The sequence below is a fragment of the Raphanus sativus genome, chromosome 9 (assembly GCF_000801105.2).
Source record: "Raphanus sativus cultivar WK10039 chromosome 9, ASM80110v3, whole genome shotgun sequence".
Classification (NCBI taxonomy): domain Eukaryota; kingdom Viridiplantae; phylum Streptophyta; class Magnoliopsida; order Brassicales; family Brassicaceae; genus Raphanus; species Raphanus sativus.
The window spans coordinates 26,425,721-26,444,694 of NC_079519.1; the positions used below are offsets into that span (position 1 = coordinate 26,425,721).

General features: G+C 32.1%; 3 protein-coding genes and 2 pseudogenes across 5 annotated transcripts; 3 read left to right on the forward strand and 2 right to left on the reverse strand.

The window, feature by feature from the left end:
- Positions 1-312: 312 nt before the first annotated feature.
- LOC108823804 (uncharacterized) lies at positions 313-854 on the reverse strand. The gene is given in 2 exon segments (XM_018597086.2): positions 313-652; positions 655-854. Coding segments are annotated over 2 exon segments (390 nt in total). The 5' UTR covers positions 779-854; the 3' UTR covers positions 313-386.
- Positions 855-887: 33 nt separating this feature from the next.
- LOC108823805 (uncharacterized) lies at positions 888-2,549 on the forward strand. 2 transcript variants are annotated; one of them, XM_056994622.1, is made up of 3 exons: positions 888-1,435; positions 1,664-1,695; positions 1,928-2,549. In XM_056994622.1, exons 1-3 carry the CDS (start codon positions 1,422-1,424, stop codon positions 2,422-2,424), a joined length of 543 nt encoding a protein of 180 aa, XP_056850602.1. In that variant the 5' UTR covers positions 888-1,421; the 3' UTR covers positions 2,425-2,549. The 2 variants fall into 2 exon arrangements, with proteins under 2 accessions (XP_056850602.1, XP_018452589.1); XM_018597087.2 differs by having other exon boundaries at positions 1,022-1,435; positions 1,664-1,741; positions 1,816-2,549.
- Positions 2,550-3,203: 654 nt separating this feature from the next.
- LOC108823806 (mitochondrial import inner membrane translocase subunit TIM44-2-like) lies at positions 3,204-6,170 on the reverse strand (annotated as a pseudogene).
- A 5,629-nt stretch (positions 6,171-11,799) lies between these two features.
- LOC108823591 (pentatricopeptide repeat-containing protein At2g20710, mitochondrial) lies at positions 11,800-13,562 on the forward strand. 2 transcript variants are annotated; one of them, XM_018596828.2, is made up of 2 exons: positions 11,800-12,152; positions 12,238-13,562. In XM_018596828.2, exons 1-2 carry the CDS (start codon positions 11,907-11,909, stop codon positions 13,411-13,413), a joined length of 1,422 nt encoding a protein of 473 aa, XP_018452330.1. In that variant the 5' UTR covers positions 11,800-11,906; the 3' UTR covers positions 13,414-13,562. The 2 variants fall into 2 exon arrangements, with proteins under 2 accessions (XP_018452330.1, XP_018452331.1); XM_018596829.2 differs by having other exon boundaries at positions 12,012-12,152; positions 12,245-13,562.
- Positions 13,563-14,303: 741 nt separating this feature from the next.
- On the forward strand, positions 14,304-15,490 carry LOC108825150 (L-type lectin-domain containing receptor kinase I.7-like; annotated as a pseudogene).
- The last annotated feature ends 3,484 nt before the right edge of the window (positions 15,491-18,974 follow it).

Below are 18,974 nucleotides of genomic sequence, written 5' to 3' on the forward strand. Positions count from 1 at the left end.
TCTCTCTCTCTCTGAATGATTATGCTTCAGATCGACCTATTTCTTAACTCTCAATCTGATCAGGGAAGGAAGGAGCTCCTCTCAAACCACCACTTTCTGTTTTGGTTTGTTCGGCTGCTTTCAAAGGACTAACCAAAATATACCGTTTCTTATTAAACAGACAATCATCTCAGTTTGACCATTCTCAATAAGCTTATTTTATCACCATCCGATTGAGCTCATTCTTTTTAGTGAACTAATATATTGTTAAAAGGAAAGATATATAAGCCAGACTTGAGCTAAATCCATTAGAGAAATGATTTTTTTTTAAAAAAAACAGAATGGTTGAAGTTGGCCCCTGTTCTATACACAAGAAGAAAGTAACTACTACTAGTTATCAAGTCTGCTTATGAGTTGCGTGCAGCAGCGATCATCTCTGCTTTCATTCTGTTGATGAACTCTTGGGCTCTCTCGTCTATTCCCTTCTCTGGTACCAATTCTTTCTCCGGTTTCCACTGTTTTGCTGGAATCCAGATTGGTTCTCTGAAGAGTTTATGGACGTATACAACATGTTTTCCTTTCTTCTTGAACAAGCAACCTCTCTTTAGCCGGATAAGGAATAAAACACTCGAGTCTCTGTCTCCAAGATTCTTCCTGAACAGCGGTTGGCTAAAGCTGAAGCTGATGCACCGTACCGGGTTTGGAGTTTGGTTTTGGATCTCCGGAGCTTGTGGAATTTGTTGGTTAAACTCTTCCAAACTCTTTTGACTGGGAAAACCTTAACTCTCAAGCAAGACATGACTGCAAGATGGTAGTTGAGATTCAGAAGCTCAAAAACTCATGAATGTGTTAATCATAAGGTAGATAAGAGAGAAGATTATATACAGAGGTTGTGTTTGAGCTTAATTCGGACGCGAGGAAGACAAAAAGTCAAAAAGTAACGCAAGAATATTCCATTTGCTGCTTAATCTCTACGCCGCTTCTCAAAATCTTATCTCAAGATGATACACACACTCTTGGTTTAAACTTCGTAACATTTGCTGCTTAATGTCTGGGAAAACGGCCAAAACCAGCCCAATGTATTCAAATATAGTCAATTCATACCTGGCGAATATGAGTGTGCCGAAAAATACCCATACTATTTTCTAGTTCAAATTACATACCTAAACATTTTTTTTGTGCTAAAACCTTGAATCATAGCTTTAATGTTAACACCCGTTAATCCACCGTTAAAACAAACCTAATGTCAATGCCACATGTTTAATGACGTGGTTTAGTGTTACTTTTTTTTAGACAAAAGCTTCTTAGTTGAAACAAGAACAAAAACCCTCTCGTCTCTAATTAAAAAAACAAACTAAAAATCTGAAACAAATGTAATCAGAGTTTCTTCATCATAGATTGATAAAAGTATTTGTATTTCATGTCTGAAACTCTTTCCAACAATGGATTCGATGAGGTAAGCTTCTCCTTCATTCTCAAAATTATATTTACAGTGATTAGGGTTTATGATTTTTACACAATTTTGGGAGATTGGCATACTAGATTGGCTTATTACATGTTAAAACAAAATATATATGAAACAATTCTGGGTTTTTTCAAAGAATTTGAAATGAAAATACCATTTCGTTTTATGCACACCAACTGTTCGACGAAATGCTAAACTGGATATTTCTCTGTTTTGCAGTGACCTTTTTGAAGCACGTTTCACACTATACCACTGTTGGATGGGGCAGGGTTCACTTTAATCTCTGATAGGCAAAAAGTAAGTGGTAAAATGCTATTCATTTAACTTGTTTGTTTTCATGGTTTATTAAACTTGTTTGTTCTCAATTATAGGGTCTGATAATTGCTGTTGAACAAGAACTGCCTCAAGTTGAGCACCGTATGTGTGCAAGACACATCTACGGAAACTTAAGAAGAGCTTTTCCAGGAAAAGAACTTCCTAAGGACTTGTTTTGGGCTATTGCGAAGAGTTTTAATATTGGAGACTATGACGTAGCTCTAAAAGCGTTGAAGGACTTTGATGTTCGGGTTTATGAAGCAGTGATGATGAAGAATCCAGAGAATTGTAGCCGAGCTTTCTTCAGCTTTACTTCTGTGTGTGAAGATGTGTCCAACAACTTCTCTGAGTCCTACAACAATACACTCAACACTGCCCGAGAGATGCCATTGGTAGAGATGTTGGAGACAGTTAGAAGGCAAGCCATGATCCGTATGGATATGAGGAGGACTAAGGCATTTAAGTGGCAAGCAAAATACAGTGAAAAGGTAGCTAATACCATCAAGGCCGAGAAGAAGCATTTGTTTGACTGTCGAGTGATACCAAGTGGTAATGGTATTTATGAAGTTGGAGAGAATAATCATGCTCATACGGTTAATATGGTTGAGAAGACGTGTGTTTGTAGAAGGTGGAGCATGACTGGTATTCCTTGTTGCTGGTTGTAGAGTGTTTATTTAATTATTGTGCTTTTGGTATTGGAGTTGCCAGCCACACCATCGTTTTATGTATAACTTTTGCAACGACTTTGTGTAATTTCTGGATATATATTATTGTCTTTTGTTGATTATCAGCACAAATCTTCTATGGTAACTAAATTATCAGCTCTGATCTTTTCAAATTCTCGCACAAGATCACTAGCAAATCTTGTTCACTACAACAAACAAACAACAGATTAATTCTCATCACAAGCAAGTCTTTACGTGATGTCCTTGGGAGAGAGGGTTTTAAAACGACGAAGTTTTGTCCAGATCTTGTTAATATCACAAAGTATAAACGACATCGTTTCTTTTATAACAGACACGTAAGTTTCCGTCCACAATCCGTTTGCCAGATGTCAAGATTGTAGGTTTTAGCACAAAAAAAAAGTTTAGGTATGTAATTTGAACTAAAAAATAGTATGGGTATGTTTCGGCACATGCATATTCGCTGGGTATGAATTGACTATATTTGGATACATTAGGCTGGTTTTGGCCGTTTTTCCTAATGTCTACGATACACATTTGTAACATTGTTTTTGTTCTTCATCTAACTTTGTGAGGGTACCTACCATTTTGGTTACATGAAAATTATGTAAAAGTGGAATCACAAATCACTGATTAAAATAGTTTTTCTCTAATAATTTATTTTTTAAATACTATTGATGACAATTCATTGCCAATTGTAAATGTTTCTTACACATTCATGAGTTTTTGAACTTCTTTTGAATCTCTTTATAGGGACAAAATCTAAGAACCTTCTTTACCCAAATATTTGTCAAAACATGGGAACCCATTTCTGCAATACTCTAAATGGTAAATTGCAGATAAATAAAGACTTAGCTTTAAGGATTTTTTTTTTTGAAGAAAAAAGAAAAAAAACAAAGATTTTAAATGAGAGCTTGAGTAGCACCAAGTTTATGTACATCCCTGAGCCTCCAAATAGGATACATAGATTCTTCTCCTGCCTCCACTTGTTGCATTGCCCACTTGTAGTACACCGAGTGTATCGTGTCCTACATCCAAATCAATACCGTTTATATATGTTTTTTTCTCGTTTGATTTCTAAATATATATATTATTTATTGGTTCAATAGTTTTTATTTACCTGGCCTCCTTCTTTGATTTTGCCATTCTTGTCACGAACACAGAAGATTTCTTGCGTTTGGAACTGTCATCAAATATGATTAGTGATACAAATCCATCAGAATGCAAAATTTTATCTAACCACGTTAAAGAATAATGGAAAGATCATTTACCCTGACGATAATTATGGGGGTGGTTCCCATCATCTTGGTCTCTTCAACTTGTACGTCCGATATATGCAGAATCTGAACCCAAAAAAAAAAATGAAGCCATGGCTTTCTCGTGGGTGTGTGAACCAAAGTTTAACCAAAAAAAAAAACTTTTTACCTTGTGATCGAAAAATAGTCCATGGCCTTTTAAAGCTGCCCGCTCTGCAGTGCACCGTTCAATCACTTCTTTGCTGCAATACTTGTTCAATGCCTCAGCATCTCCCTGTAGTCTCATAGATGGGGAAAAAAAATCATTAGAGGCAAACAATATGGAAGATGATGATGATCCATTTCAAAAACCAGAGATTAACCTTGCTATATGCACTCAGGACTGGTCTGATGGCTTCATGAACTTCTGCAGCAAAATCCGGCAAGGAGAAAGATCTGACCATGTAACAGATAATAATATCATTATACCGGGCAGATTCTCAAACCAACTAACCAATCAGCCTCTACAACTTACGGATCTCGGCGGCGTATCTCTTTGTAAGTTGATCCTGAATCTGTCTCGTTAAACACTGCCTCGTTTAAGCTGCCAAACACACACACATTTATAAGTTGTTTTAAGTATGTAAATTGTGTTAATAGGGAAGCAATTAGAGCATACTCTTGAATTTTGTGAACAATGGGGTTGTCACTGGTTTCCCATCTTTCCACAACATCTTCTGCAATCTACAAATGCATACAAGTATCATCAAAGAGATTAATGCAAAGATAAAAGATCTTTGAATGAAGTAATGACTAAACAGAGAGAAAAATAGTTTAATTACCTCTTGGCTCTTGATGACAAGAGGCTCGCTCATCCCACTAAGACGTTTAAAAGCAGGATGAGCTTGCATCTAAAAACCAAAATTCAAAAGTTAACAAGTTAAGAAGAGCCCTTACAAAAAAGCATGGCACGAGACAAAGAGGGTCGAGAGAGTCGCTTACCTTCTCTTTTAAAGATTCCCACTTTGTTTGCAACTTGGACTGTTGTGTTGGAGTGAACACCAGATCCGTTCGTGTACTTCTCACACCTGTAAACGGCGGGGGAGGTGTGTATTCCAGGTGTTTTTTTCTAGACGAGCCTCCTCGCAGTTCATCCTTCACAATGTCAAGTCCCTTCCTCGCTAAGTCAAGGGGAGAAGAAATGCTTGACTTGAATTTTTCAAATAATGTATGTTGAACTCCCTCAGTAGCGCCTGATTGCTGCTGCTGCTGCTGTTTAGAGGTTCCTGTGCCTGATAACTCCTCCTTACCGAGCTTGAATGGCTCCTTGACCTGACCCACAAAAAGTCCATAACCGAAATTAACCCCCTCCCCCCAAAAAAAATATTGACGACTGAAAGGACTAAAAAAAAATGAGCAGGATTCCAGAAAAACAACCTCCTCTGTGGCCGCGGAGAACTTGTCTTTCACACTTGAAGACACCTGTACCGACAAAACTATTTGGTAAGAATAGCCTTTTAACAATGTACAAGCTATACAAGTGCTACTTATATTCTTAATATACACAACCCAGCAGCTGATGAACTCTTTGCAAATGATTTATTTATTTTTATTTAATTTATGGATAATGCCTTTGGAAGGGAAAAAAAAGGATCTAGTACCATTTTGGCGACAGATTCAGCCTCAGACCAGACACCATCAACTTGCTTGTAGAGCTGCTCAGTCTTTTCTTTTGTTCTGCATTTTTTTCGATTATTTCACTCATAAGCTTTTTCCTGTGAAAATAGAACATAGGTGCTGTGCTGTGCAAGTGCAAATTACCTAACTTTGAGGTCCTCTTTGACACCATTAAACTCTTTTGCCTTTTCTCTAAGCTCCTTCACCGTTTTTTGAAATTCAGGATTGCTGCAACAACAAATGCAAACACAAAATTTGGAAACTATCATATATTAAAATTACCAAAGAAAACAAAAATAAAGCATATAAATAACAAAGTCGAATATTATACCTTTCAGCTTCCCCTCTAATTTTCTTGGACAAGTCGGTGAAAACACTGAACTAGCGACGAAACCCATTGGCTGGCAGAAACCCTAGCCTTCCGCCCACTCTCTACATAAAAAAATTACCAAAATCAAATCAGCCCATCGTAATCAGGTACAAAGAAATCGGATAATGGAACAGACCCGTTGACGGGCAAATCGGAGGAAGAGAGGCTGCTTTGTGAAGAATAAATCTCGAATCAGCTTTCTACTCGCCATTCCTCGCAGTGATCTAATTCGAAGAACACAGACCACCTACCTAGAACTAGAAGCAGTCCTCTGCGAGAGTATTTTTTTTTTTTTTAAGAACGTGTCTCTTTTGGTTATTGCTTGGAAGAAAAGGAAAAGATATAATTTTAATTTTTTTTGCTTGACAAGCAAACCAGAAAAAAGAGAAGAAAGGATTGTTGCCTTAATCAGTTAAAGCCCTGAGAGATGCATTTGGTCGGTAAACCTTCTCTGGGGTTTCTCGTTCAGGAATTATTTCATTTTAGACACATGTTTGGTAACACCAATAGCTATATTCCCTCCCGTGGATAACAAGGCCGAGATAAATGGAAGTCCAGAAGTATAATATAGCAAGTTAACAACTGTTGTTTCCAAACAAAATATACACAGCTCGTCTCTTTTTCTTTACGGCCATTAGCCTCATATAATCCACTGGCCTCGTATCAGAATATAATGTTTAATCCGCATTGATCCATTGGTTTCCTTAAAATGTTCATTAATGTTTGTATATGATTTCGAGTAACAAAGAAACCGATTATGCAGGTTAGACGTGAGTCTTATAGAAAGGCTCATTGTAGTTCAATCATACATAAATCCTCATAATATAAAGAAACCAATTATGCAGGTTAAACGTGAATCTTATAGAAAGGCTCATTGTAGTTCAATCATACATAAATCCTCATAATATAAGTATAATTAGGATAAGACCTGCACAAAACTTATATGATATATTAAAAATATATAGTATTGACAATTAAAATATATATATATTTTTTTTTAATAAGCATACAATTATGTTTTATTATATAATCATCTATATTTTGGGTTGAGCATTTGTAATTGTGATTGTGGATTAGAATCTATTTTGAATTTAAGATGAGTCTGATCGATTTGGGTTTGAAATTTTTATCACCCTGTTTATACCTATAAAAACTGTAATGTTGTCATCAAGTTAATTTTTATTACAAAAATATATTCTAAAATTTGTTTTTAATATTTTACTTTAACATCACTAATAACCATTTTAATAGTTTTAGAACCAGCAGCTTAGTATTATTTCCAAAATAGAATTACTTTGACTTTAGTCTTCCACATAGTTTAAAAAATTTCCACTGGACGACTAAATTGATGCAGCTCATTTTCTTACTTTAAGTCGTTAGCTGAATATATATATATTGATTCTAGTCTTCCACATAGTTTTGAAGGATTTCAACTGGACGACTAAATTGATGCAATTCATTTTCTTACTTTAAGTCGTTAGCTGAATATATATATATATATATATATATATATATATTTAATTTTATTTTTATATTATTAAATAAAAATCCATGTTTATACAATTTTATGATCATTTGTATCTTGTTATAACAAAAAATAAATCAAGCCATTGATCACAAAATTTTCAAAGTAGGATTTTAAAGTTTCTAATTTTGTAGTCATTTTTAAAAAAAATAAAAATATAACATATAATAAAAAATTATTTTTTTATTATATGATTAATGTGATTGTTTAATATATTTAATAATATAAAACTAAACAAAAAGAGCTAAGATACAAAAATTGTTATCAAATATTTATTATTCATAATCATTAATTGTCATTATATGTTAGTCATATTAGGTGATTCCGTAGATTTGATTTAATATTTCTCAATTAATATATAAGAGATTTTTAGAAGTGAAATTATCTTTTATAATACTTTTCGTAGTTTATGATAACATACTTAACTAGCATTTAAAACAAATTCATATATAATAAGGTCTTATTATGAAATAATAAATTGAAAGTTTGAATCTAATTTATTATAAAAGAATCATTCTTAATATTTACCCCTACCCTTACCTGGAATATTACATTCCATGCCACTTGACCAACTTTGTTTAAAAAACCAATTTTTACATAATTCTATCTAATTTATATATTATATCTATTTGCAATTACCATGTATCTAATTAAAAAAGCTGATCATGCACGTTTTTAAAAAGAACATGGTTCACGGTAAAATCTCCACTTCTATATTCACGATTAACTGATCTTGCACGTTTTCAAATATTGTTTAACCCCTTTTCTGATTTTAATAAAAATTTAATCATGTTTTATTAATGTTTGATAAAAAATTAGGTCATTTGGAAAAAAATCTAAATTTTGTCTTCATTTTACAATTTCAAATTAAAATACTGTTTCTACAACCACATTTAAATATAATATATATATTCTACACTTTTCTTTATTCAAGTTTGAATTAATCAAATATATACATGTGTAAAATATTATATGTGTATATCTCACAAGTATATAGTCAAAATTTAATATTTAAATTAAATTTACATCAAACACAAATATGATTATAAAAAACACAAATATAAAATTTAATTTTTTTCAAAAATTTAAAACAAAAAATAGGTTTTTTTAATTCAACATCCTCCTCTTTCGAAAAATACAAACATGTTAATGATATTTAAAATAGTCTAAAGAAAAGAACACAACAGAGATACCTCATCTTTCAGACAAATTTGTAAGGTAATGCCTCACTAGAACTTTACTTGCAAACCACAATGGGATGAAAATATTATCCAAAAAATTTAAAAACTTTTGACGGAGACATCTTCAAATGGTTCATACAACATAATGAAGAATACAACCTTCAGCAGGTTCCATTTCCTTTCATTAATAATTAAAAATATTTTGGTTGCGGTAGGAAAAAAAGTTTTTGCCGTTGATACATTTAATGTTTTCTCTATTATTCGGATCATACAACAAGATTAATGTCTCCTAGAAGAAAGCTATCAATCATGATCCTATAAATGTAGTGATTGATAGTAAAATTTATGTGTTTGGAGACTGCTCAAGTGAGAACATTATCCCTACAGCCTTACCTATTATTTACTTCTTTGACAAAAAATCCTCCATACATATAATTGTTATTTTAAAGTTTAAACTTTCACCTCAGTGTATTTTAATATATTTCCTTCCACCTAAATATTGAAAATCAAGTTTGATATATAAATTTATGTGAATAGTGACCGCAAAAATCCATTGAATCCAACCTAATTGAGAAAAAAACTAAAAATGGAAAATAAATAATGAAAATTGATTTAGAAAACAATAGAAACGGAGTTTGATTCTAAAATTTGAGGAATGCAAAATGATCAATTATCAATTGTCCTTAAATATGAATGAATTGTTTAAATTCAATTTTAATTTGCACGTTGTTGATATGTCTTAAATTTGGTATAAACAGATATCAGTAATTAGATGATGATTGTCTGGATTTGATCAGCAAGTTCGCTGGCATTAGGTTATCGATTTAGAATACTCTTATATCATATTTTGTGTTTTGTATTTTTAGTATAATTCACAATATATTGTTTTATTCTCCATGATAAAATCTTTCTCCACATATTGCATGTTTGTTAGTGATTTTTAGTGTTGTAGTGATGAAGACATTGTAAACGATAAAAAAGAAGCAAGTTTGTAAGAGCTATGGTATGTGTTTGTGGAAAATTTGTAAGTTGGTACCTGCAGTATTGAAACTTGTTATGTTATGTGTGTTGAAAGTTGTGGTGTTGTTACATTTGCAATGTCTAAAATTTGGATCATTCTTCTGATTTACAAGCTCTTTTTTTAATATTCTAATAATGGACATAACAATTTTACTATCTTCAGGACCATGCGTGTTACTCAAGGCTCACTCAGTTTTGGCATTGATACCTAGCTCCATTGAACTCCGCTTGACCTCTTTGGTTCGCCTTTCGTCGAGCCTTACCTTTCTACCAACATTTCTTTAATCAAACTTATTAAATTTCAGCTGATATTATTCGACTTTATTATCATATCTAGTAATGTTTTATTGTTGGGTGCAAGTTATAGTATTCATAAATTAACATCTTACCCACACTACTTGTGTAATGCAGAGCAGTTTTGCGTCTTATAAATCATCCCCACATTGTCCCTCAATGCTAGACTATATTCAACGCTTCATACATATATTCAGTCTATCTATTAAACTATGTACATTGGCGTGAAAGATTCAACACTCTCTTTTCTACTTTTTACACTCCACATCACCTTTTCTTTCTTTCCACTTAACAATTCAACTCACACTCATTTTTGTAGACTCTACTGTAGTTTTGTTTAATAAAATTCAACACCTTATTTCAAAGTTTCATATTAATAAAAGTTCTCAATTAATTTAACTAAAATGAAAAAGAATAAAACCTTTTTATTTTTAAATTGAATTATATTTTTACTTATAACAAAAATATAAAATATGAATAGTCATTAAATATTTTTTCTTAAAATAGTTAAGGATATAATCAAGAGTTTAAGGGTAAAAATATAGAAATTATAGTAGAAATAGAAGTTTTTTTGGTATCCAAATCAAATGAACCAACTTCTATTTATAGAGTAGAAAAAATTACGAATTTTGATATATAAAAACTAAATTAATCATTGTAGTTGAATAAATGACATAAGACAAAAAAATCTAAAATTCACATTGTCCAATTGGAAAACAAACACATGTCAAAAGTAGACTCCATTTTTTGGTTATTTAACAGTTGCAAGAATTCAACATGTTGAATCCCACTCAGCAATCAACACCCCCGTTGTTTTATCTTTCATCTTTTCAACAATTGAAAACAACTTTTCAACAGTTTCAATGTACATAGTCTATATAACTATAAATATTTTATTTTACATCGATGATTCTACAATGAAGGATATTCATGAACCGTGACCAACTAGCATTTTTTACCAAGTTTGTTATTGTGTAATGTCAAAAACCCATAAACATTGTGTATCCTTTATATATTAAAATATAAACATTATAAGATTTGAAGTAGCCACGTGTCATCGCAAAAATGATTTTTTTTTAATTCTTAGAAAGTAGGTTGATACATATAAATATATATTTTATTGATTCATTAAACAAATCATAATTAATTACTAATATATAAAAATATATTCTTCATTTCTTTTCTTAAATAAAAGCTAATAAATTCCATAATATGATTGAAGTATATATGAAAATTGAGGATTTTGAATATTAAATATTTAATAACCATTTGTGTATCTTCTATCATTTTTTTTAATTTTATATTATTAAAATAAATTAAAAATCTCATTAATCATAAAACAAAATTATACTTTCTGCATATGCTATATTTTGAATTTTTTAGAAATTGCTTTAAATTAATATAATTGTCAAAAATTCCACACTGAAATTTTTGTGAACAATGATTAGTTTTTTTTTTATAAAAGATACAAATTATCATAAAACCATATGCGTATGAGGTTTCATTTAATAGATAGTCATATTAATATATATATATATATATATATATATATATATATATATATATATATATATTATATATATATCTATACATATATTTTAAAATCTTTAAGTTAAACTATATACCATATAAAATACATAAATATTTGAAATTTGAAGTTTGCATTAACCAAGTATTGAGAATTTAATATTTTAATTTAAAAATTTGATTTGAATTTTTAAAAATAGTTTTAAATTTTTAAAACTATTAGAATCTCATATTGAAACTTTATTATCAATGATTTAAATTTTTATCATAAAAAATTCAAATAATCATAAAACCATACGAATAGAAAGCTTCATGTGATAAATAATCATATTAAAAATATATTATATATACGTTAATATAATTTAAGTTTAATTATATACAAAATAGATAAAATTAATGTATAATTTATTTATCTTGAAATGTATTTATATTCTGTTTTGTAGTAAATTATGTAGCCATACTCTAGAGAGAACTCATGCATAATTTCTGAATTAAAAAAATATAAATATTTAATATCTGTTTTTTTTTTTTGGGTCTGCTCAAGATTGCTCCTTTTCCAAATGGGGACAGCTAAGATGATCGGTGAATGTTAAACCGTAAATAAACCCTAGCCCACCGCCTGCCCGCCGAAAAGCATGAATCATATTCTCCTCCGTCTCGTCCGTCCAAAGCCAAATTACATACCGAGGAGCTTCTCAACAAGAACCGTAGTACCCAACGACACTCTGCAGCGTCGGGTGGCGAGGGCCGGCGATCCCTCCGCTCCGATTGTCAGAGTGTTGGAAGGATGGCTTGATGAGGGTAATCTTGTCAAGACATCGGAGCTCCACTCCATCGTCAAGATGCTCCGCAAGTTCAGCCGCTTCTCCCACGCCCTCCAGGTCTCCCCAATTCTTCTGCTTCTTCTTGTTCTTGTTCTTCTTGTTTTAAAAAAAAAAAAATTCTTTTATTTTGTGTTATTGTTAGATATCAGATTGGATGAGTGAGCATAGAGTTCATGACATCTCCGACGGAGATATAGCAATTCGACTTGATTTGATTGCCAAAGTCAACGGCCTCAGAGAAGCTGAAAAGTTCTTCCAAAAGATTCCTATGGAGAGGAGGAACTACCATCTCTACGGTGCGCTCCTCAACTGCTACGCCAGCAAGAAGCTTTTGCACAAAGCCGACCAACTGTTCCAGACGATGAAAAAACTCGGCTTCCTCAGAGGCTGCCTCCCTTACAACGTCATGCTCAATCTCTACATCAGGTGTGGCGAATACGCAATGCTGGAGAAGCTTCTCCGCGAGATGGAAGACGGGAACGTCGAGCCCGACATCTTCACCGTCAACACGCGCCTCCACGCCTACTCCCTTGTATCTGACATCGAGGGGATGGAGAAGTTTCTTTTGAGCTGTGAGTCTGATCACCGGGAGGGGCTTGAGCTCGACTGGCGCACTTACGCCGACGCTGCGAACGCGTACATTAAAGCCGGTTTGAAGGAGAAGGGGGTAGAGATGCTGCGTAAGTCGGAGCGGTTGGTGAGTCCGCAGAAGAGAAAGCATGCCTACGAGGTTCTCATGTCGTTCTACGGCGCTGCTGGGGAGAAACAAGAGGTGTACCGTCTCTGGACCTTGTACAAGGAGCTTGATGGGTTCTACAACGCTGGATATTTAAGCGTGATCAGCGCGCTGTTTAAGGTGGGAGATATCGAGGGTGTTGAGAAGATTATGGGAGAGTGGGAAGCCGGACACGCTTTGTTCGATGTCCGGATCCCGCATTTGTTGATAACAGGTTACTGCAAGAAGGGGATGATGGACAAGGCGGAGGAAGTAGCGAAGATGGTGGTCCAGGAGGCGAGCACGTGGGAGAGGTTGGGTCTGGGTTACAAGATGGCGGGGGAGATGGAGAAGGCGGTGGAGAGATGGAAGAAGGCAATAGAGGTGAGCAAGCCAGGGTGGAGGCCACACAAGGTTGTGCTGATGAGCTGTGTGGATTATGTAGAGGGACAAAGAGACATGGAGGGTTTGAGAAAGATTCTGAGGCTGCTAAGCGAGCGAGGACACGTTTCGTACGATCAACTACTTTACGATATGAAGGAAGCTGGGGGACTTAGTTGGAAGATAGTCGATGCAATGGGAGGAAACAATTTGGATACTTAATTTCCTTTTTTTTTTTGTTGGGTGTAAGAACGGGTTAGCAAAATTCGAAAGGCCTAATAGATTAATAATGTGAATCAACAATATAACAAACAAAGAGTTGCATATAAATTTGCGGATTTATAGCAAAAATCCACACTGCAGTTTGATCATTCGAGTCAAAATGCTAAATATCAAATGATCTAATAAGCGTACAAAGTTGAGGTTAACACCACATCATCATACAAAAATCATATGCAAGAAGAATATGTCCTCACAAAACTTGTCTTGTGGAGGAAGACCACTTCAAAACCGAATCAATATATGCCCACGTCTAAGTAGTGACCAGTCCTGAGTAAGGACTAGGTGATGAGCTCAACACTGCAAAGTCGATCATGTTTGCGGATATTCATGGACTAGAACCAGGGCCGGCCCTGAGCAATGCATAATGAAATATTTGTAACAGGCCCCCAAAAATTTTGAAGAAAATTACATAGACATAAGCCCCCAAAAATTTTTTTTAGGCCCCAGAATTTTTATTTACATAGACAGTGTAATAGGCCCCCAAAATCTCAGGGCCGGCACTGACTAGAACAAACATAAAAGCTTTGAACAGGCAAAGATATGATACATCATCATCATCAGCCTCTTCCAATAACAAAACATAAGCACAAATATGGTTCTCCCTTTTGAAAAGATATCATTGGTTTCTCAGACAATGTAGACAAATTTTGAATCTTCGTTGGCCTGAATTAAGAGAGAAATAGCGTAGTAGCTAAGAAATAGCGTAGTAGCTAATTGTGATCATAAGATATAATGAATCATCTATTTTTAAGATAAAAAATTAAGACAATTAAAATCACTCATGATGATAATTTCTGGAAAAAATTGACAAATAATTCATAAATATTTATAATATTATTTGCGAAGTGGTTTTAGAAAGTAAAAACAAGTCTTCATCTCTGGTGTTGTATGCTCTGCCTGGTTTAATAGCTTTCTTAGTTTTGGGGCTCCTTATTGGAGCTTATATGTATAGGAGGAACTTGTACGCCGAAGTAAGAAAGGATTGGGAAAAAGAATATGGTCCTCTCTGGTACTCCTACAAATCTCTATACAAAGCAACAAGAATGAGTTTCTTGGGAGAGGAGGTTTTGGTGAAGTCTACAAAGGAACACTCTCTCGGAGGAGAGAACTGAGAGAAGTGGCTGTGAAGAGAGTATCACATGACCGTGAGGAAGGTATGAAGCAATTTGTCTCTGAGATCGTGTGCATGAGGAGTTTAAAACACCGGAGCTTGGTTCCACTTCTTGGTTATTGCAGACGAAAACACGAGTTATTCCTGGTCTCTGAGTACATGCCAAATGGTAGTCTTGACAATTACTTGTCTGATCCTAATAGAACGTCACTTCCCTGGTGGAGAAGACTTGTGATTCTCAAAGATATTGCGTCAGCTCTTAGCTACTTACATACAGAAGCTGACCAAGTTGTTATACACAGAGATATCAAAGCTGCTAACGTTTTGTTGGACGCAGAGTTCAATGGAAGGTTGGGTGATTTTGGTATGTCCAGGTTATATGACAGAGGGGCTGAGCCAACCACAACAACTGCAGTGGGAACTGTTGGTTACATGGCACCTGAGCTAATAACATTGGGACCTTCCACTGGAACTGATGTATATGACTTTGGTGTTTTCTTGCTTGAAGTAACTTGTGGGAGGAGGCCCGTGGAACCTAACTTGTCTGCTGAAAAACGTTTACTGATCAAATGGGTTTGTGATTGCTGGAGAAGGTCTTCTCTGATTGATTCTAAAGATTCAAGGCTGACAGAATTCTCATCCCAAGAAGTCCAGAGGGTTTTGAAACTTGGTTTGCTCTGTGCAAACCTTGTTCCAGAGGCAAGGCCGACCATGGAACAAGTTGTGCAATATGTAAACGGAAACATAGCTTTGCCAGAGTTTTGGCCACATTCACCAGGAATTGGAGTTCTCACTGCAATGGCGCTTTCACCAGCACGACTAACAATCCCTTCACTATCACTGTCGTCTTCCTCAGACAACTCTATGTTTGTTACTCACTCAGTCCTCTACGGGAGTGGACGATGAAAGTTTCTAATAAACTTCCTTCTGTTTTGATGTGTTAGTATCGGTTGATCTTCAACCATTCCCACTCAATTTTGTTTCATCAATGTATTAAGTCCATTCTTGATGGTAAAAAGATTAAAAAAATATAGAAAACTAGGGGGTGTATTCAACTGAGAGTGATTTGTATTAAAATGACAAATCCACTGTTATTCAAACATGAAATTTTAAAAACTCATTTAAAATTCACAGTTATTGAACTTGACATTTCGTAAAGTACTCTGAAATCCACTGTTATTGAAAATATTTTAAGTTGTGGAGTTTTAAAGTTTTTAGGTGATTTTAGGGTGTTTGGGTGGAGTTTCTTAGTTAAAAAAATTAAAACTCAAATCCCATGATATTCTAGAGTAGTTTAACAAAAATCACCTAAATTTCTGCAACTTATTAAAATCATCTAAAACTCCACTAAAAATCAAATCACATAAAATGTTAAATTGAATACACCCCTTTTCCTGCACCATGTGCAGTAAAATTGTTTTTAAAATTTAATTTATATTTAAAAATAAGGTTTATTAAATATTATAGATTTTATTATTTTCTACCAATATTTAAATATATATTTTATTTATTTAAATATTAAATCAAGATAAAATGATTTTTTATTTAAAAATATTGTATAATTATCAAAAATTTGAACTAACAATATTTATAAAATTTGTAGATATATAAGAAACTAATGATTTTACGATTAGAAATCAAATTTTTTTAAAAATTGTAGCATTATTTTAAAGATTCAGTAATACAAATTGTATAATTATAGAAAATAAAATAAAATATAATTTTGAAATTTTAATGTTATATATGAATATATTTATTTTATAGATGATGTATGTGATATTACCATATTTAAAAAAGTTTACCAAAAATAAATATCAATATTAAATGTAATGTATGAGTTATTACCATATATTAAAAAGTTTACCAAAAACATAAATCAACATTAAATGAAATAATCTATGTCATATTTTTCGGAAGTAATGTCATCAATTTTAATAGCCACTAGATCATGACCCGCGCGACCGCGCGGGTTTTATTTTTGTTTTAACACATAACATATATTCTATAGTAGTCAATACAATTTAGAGTTTGTCCATTGCACATAATATAGTTTTATATAATTTCGAGTTTTTCCAAAACATATTGTTTAAGAACAATGTTAAAACTGTTTTTTGTATTAATAGTTTTTCATTGGTGTATTAGAGATATAATTATATGGTGCAAACATTAATATAATTAATATTAACCAATATATCTATCTTATTAAAATAGAAGTACACTTTAAAATTAACCCTAAGACTTACAAAATATTTACAACCTAATGCCACTTAATTAATTAATAAACCTAATTCTAAAGATTTTGTCTTTTCCTAATTTAATGCATAATTTCCTAAATTGATTTAACAACAAATTCATGATATACTTAAATTTAATACACATTAATACTACAAACAAGTAAATAACCTCTTTCCATAATTACATAATACATTTTAATTTACTAATATATATATATATATAATATATATATATATATCATTAGTATCAAGAACAAATTTAAAGTGAAAGCAAATATTTTTACAGAAAAAATATTTATACGGTCACGGGTCAGCTATAAAAATAAACAACAACATTTTTCTTCAACAAATTTATTTTAATAGAAATTATATTTTATGTATTTATAAATTTATTTTATTTGTTTTAAGAGATGCTAAGATTTTGAAATTGGAAAAAAATTATGACTCACTCCTATATTATTTTAGTTAGGAAATTAAAAATTTATATCAGAATATTTTACTAAATTTTAATTTAAATTTTTATTATAACTGTAAAGATTATTTCAATCTAAATTTATATTTAAATATAACAAATACATAATTTAATATAAAAAGCTAAAAACATAAAATAAATACCCGCCCGGTCGGGCGGGTCAAGGTCTAGTTTGGATTAAAATATCAGTGTTTTATAGATGTACTGTGAATCACTAATCTAATAGTAACCAATACGATCTGGATTAACATAATAGTGTATTATAGATATAGACGTAAGGTGGAGACACTAATCTAATATTCCACCACCTGCCCTTCTCCTTTCCGGACCTAGTTTTTTCCAATACGATATAGACGAACAAAACTGAAGTCTTCATTATAATTTTAACAAAAAAGTTATTAGTTATTATAAGATAGACAAAAAGACAATTCAATGGAAAAATAAAAAAATATCAAGAAAGATTAACCGTGCGGATACATAAATGTTTTATATTTGGTAAAATAATTTAAAAGAAATTGTATTAACCCAAAAACAATTATAGATGCAATTTTTTTAATTAAAAGAATAGTATTTTGAATGTGTATGCAAAAAATTCAATAAATAAAAAATGACAATGTGTTTTTTTTTAGAAAGTTAAGTGCAAGAAAAATATACAATCTTTTGTTTTATATTTATTGACAATCTAACTATTATGCCCAAGAAAGGAAAATTTCATTATAAATGTCCATGTCCATACATAATTAATAAGCCCATTAGTAACAACAATTATCCAGGAAAGAAAGAAAAAAAAAGCTACATCTTATTTTCATTTTCTTTGATTTATTTTTAGGCTAGTAGATTCATAATCGATTCTTTAAAAAAGTTAAAATTGATGTTTCTGTTATTGAAATCCCATAAATACGTCAAGTTACCTATTAAGTTAGATATACATAAATACAAAATCCCATGACACCGATATTTTTGGTATAATAGATTAATCTTGGAGAAAGGGGTATTCCATATTTACGATATTTCAAATCTATAAATTTGTTTGCGAATATTTGATTGCCACCGAGATTTTAGCTATAGTAAACTCATAGTCGGGGTTTTTTAAAGTTTGAATTGATGTTTCTGTTATGGAAATAAGAATATATTTTTAACTTGGTGAAAGGGTTTTCCCATAATTGATTACTTTTAAGAATAAATTGATGTTTCTATTTAGTGTACAGTATATTCATTATTTGAGCATCAAAAAAATATATTATGATATTTTTTATTGAGTTTCAAAAAAGTACCGATGTGGTTGAAACATGTTGTTACATTATTTGGTTAATTCAATCCATTGGTTTGGGAGATAATTGGATCAAGATAGTCAAAATTGTGCAATGACATGTTTCGGACTCGTTTATATTTTTAATAACATGTGTAACATTTATTTTTATTTCTATTTATTTATATATTTATTTTTAAGAATTCAGACTCGTGTAATATTTATATTGGAGACATTTGTTGTATTCATTCGACTATAACAAAAGAGAAGGATTTTTATATTTGTACTATTATATAATATATATACGGTGGAGTTAAATGATAGTCAAATGATTTAGATATTTATAGTCAAGTGATTTACGTTCATATGAAAGTTCAATGGAGTATATGTTAAATGAAAGAATAGATAAAAAGAGGTGATGTGAAATGATAATTA

Coding starts and splice junctions, on each gene's coding strand:
- LOC108823805 (XM_018597087.2), top strand. CDS start 1,864: ATGTGTGCAAGACACATCTACGGAAACTTAAGAAGAGCTTTTCCAGGA.
- LOC108823591 (XM_018596828.2), top strand. CDS start 11,907: ATGAATCATATTCTCCTCCGTCTCGTCCGTCCAAAGCCAAATTACATA. Junction 12,153..12,237: donor GCTTCTCCCACGCCCTCCAG/GTCTCCCCAATT, acceptor TGTTATTGTTAG/ATATCAGATTGGATGAGTGA.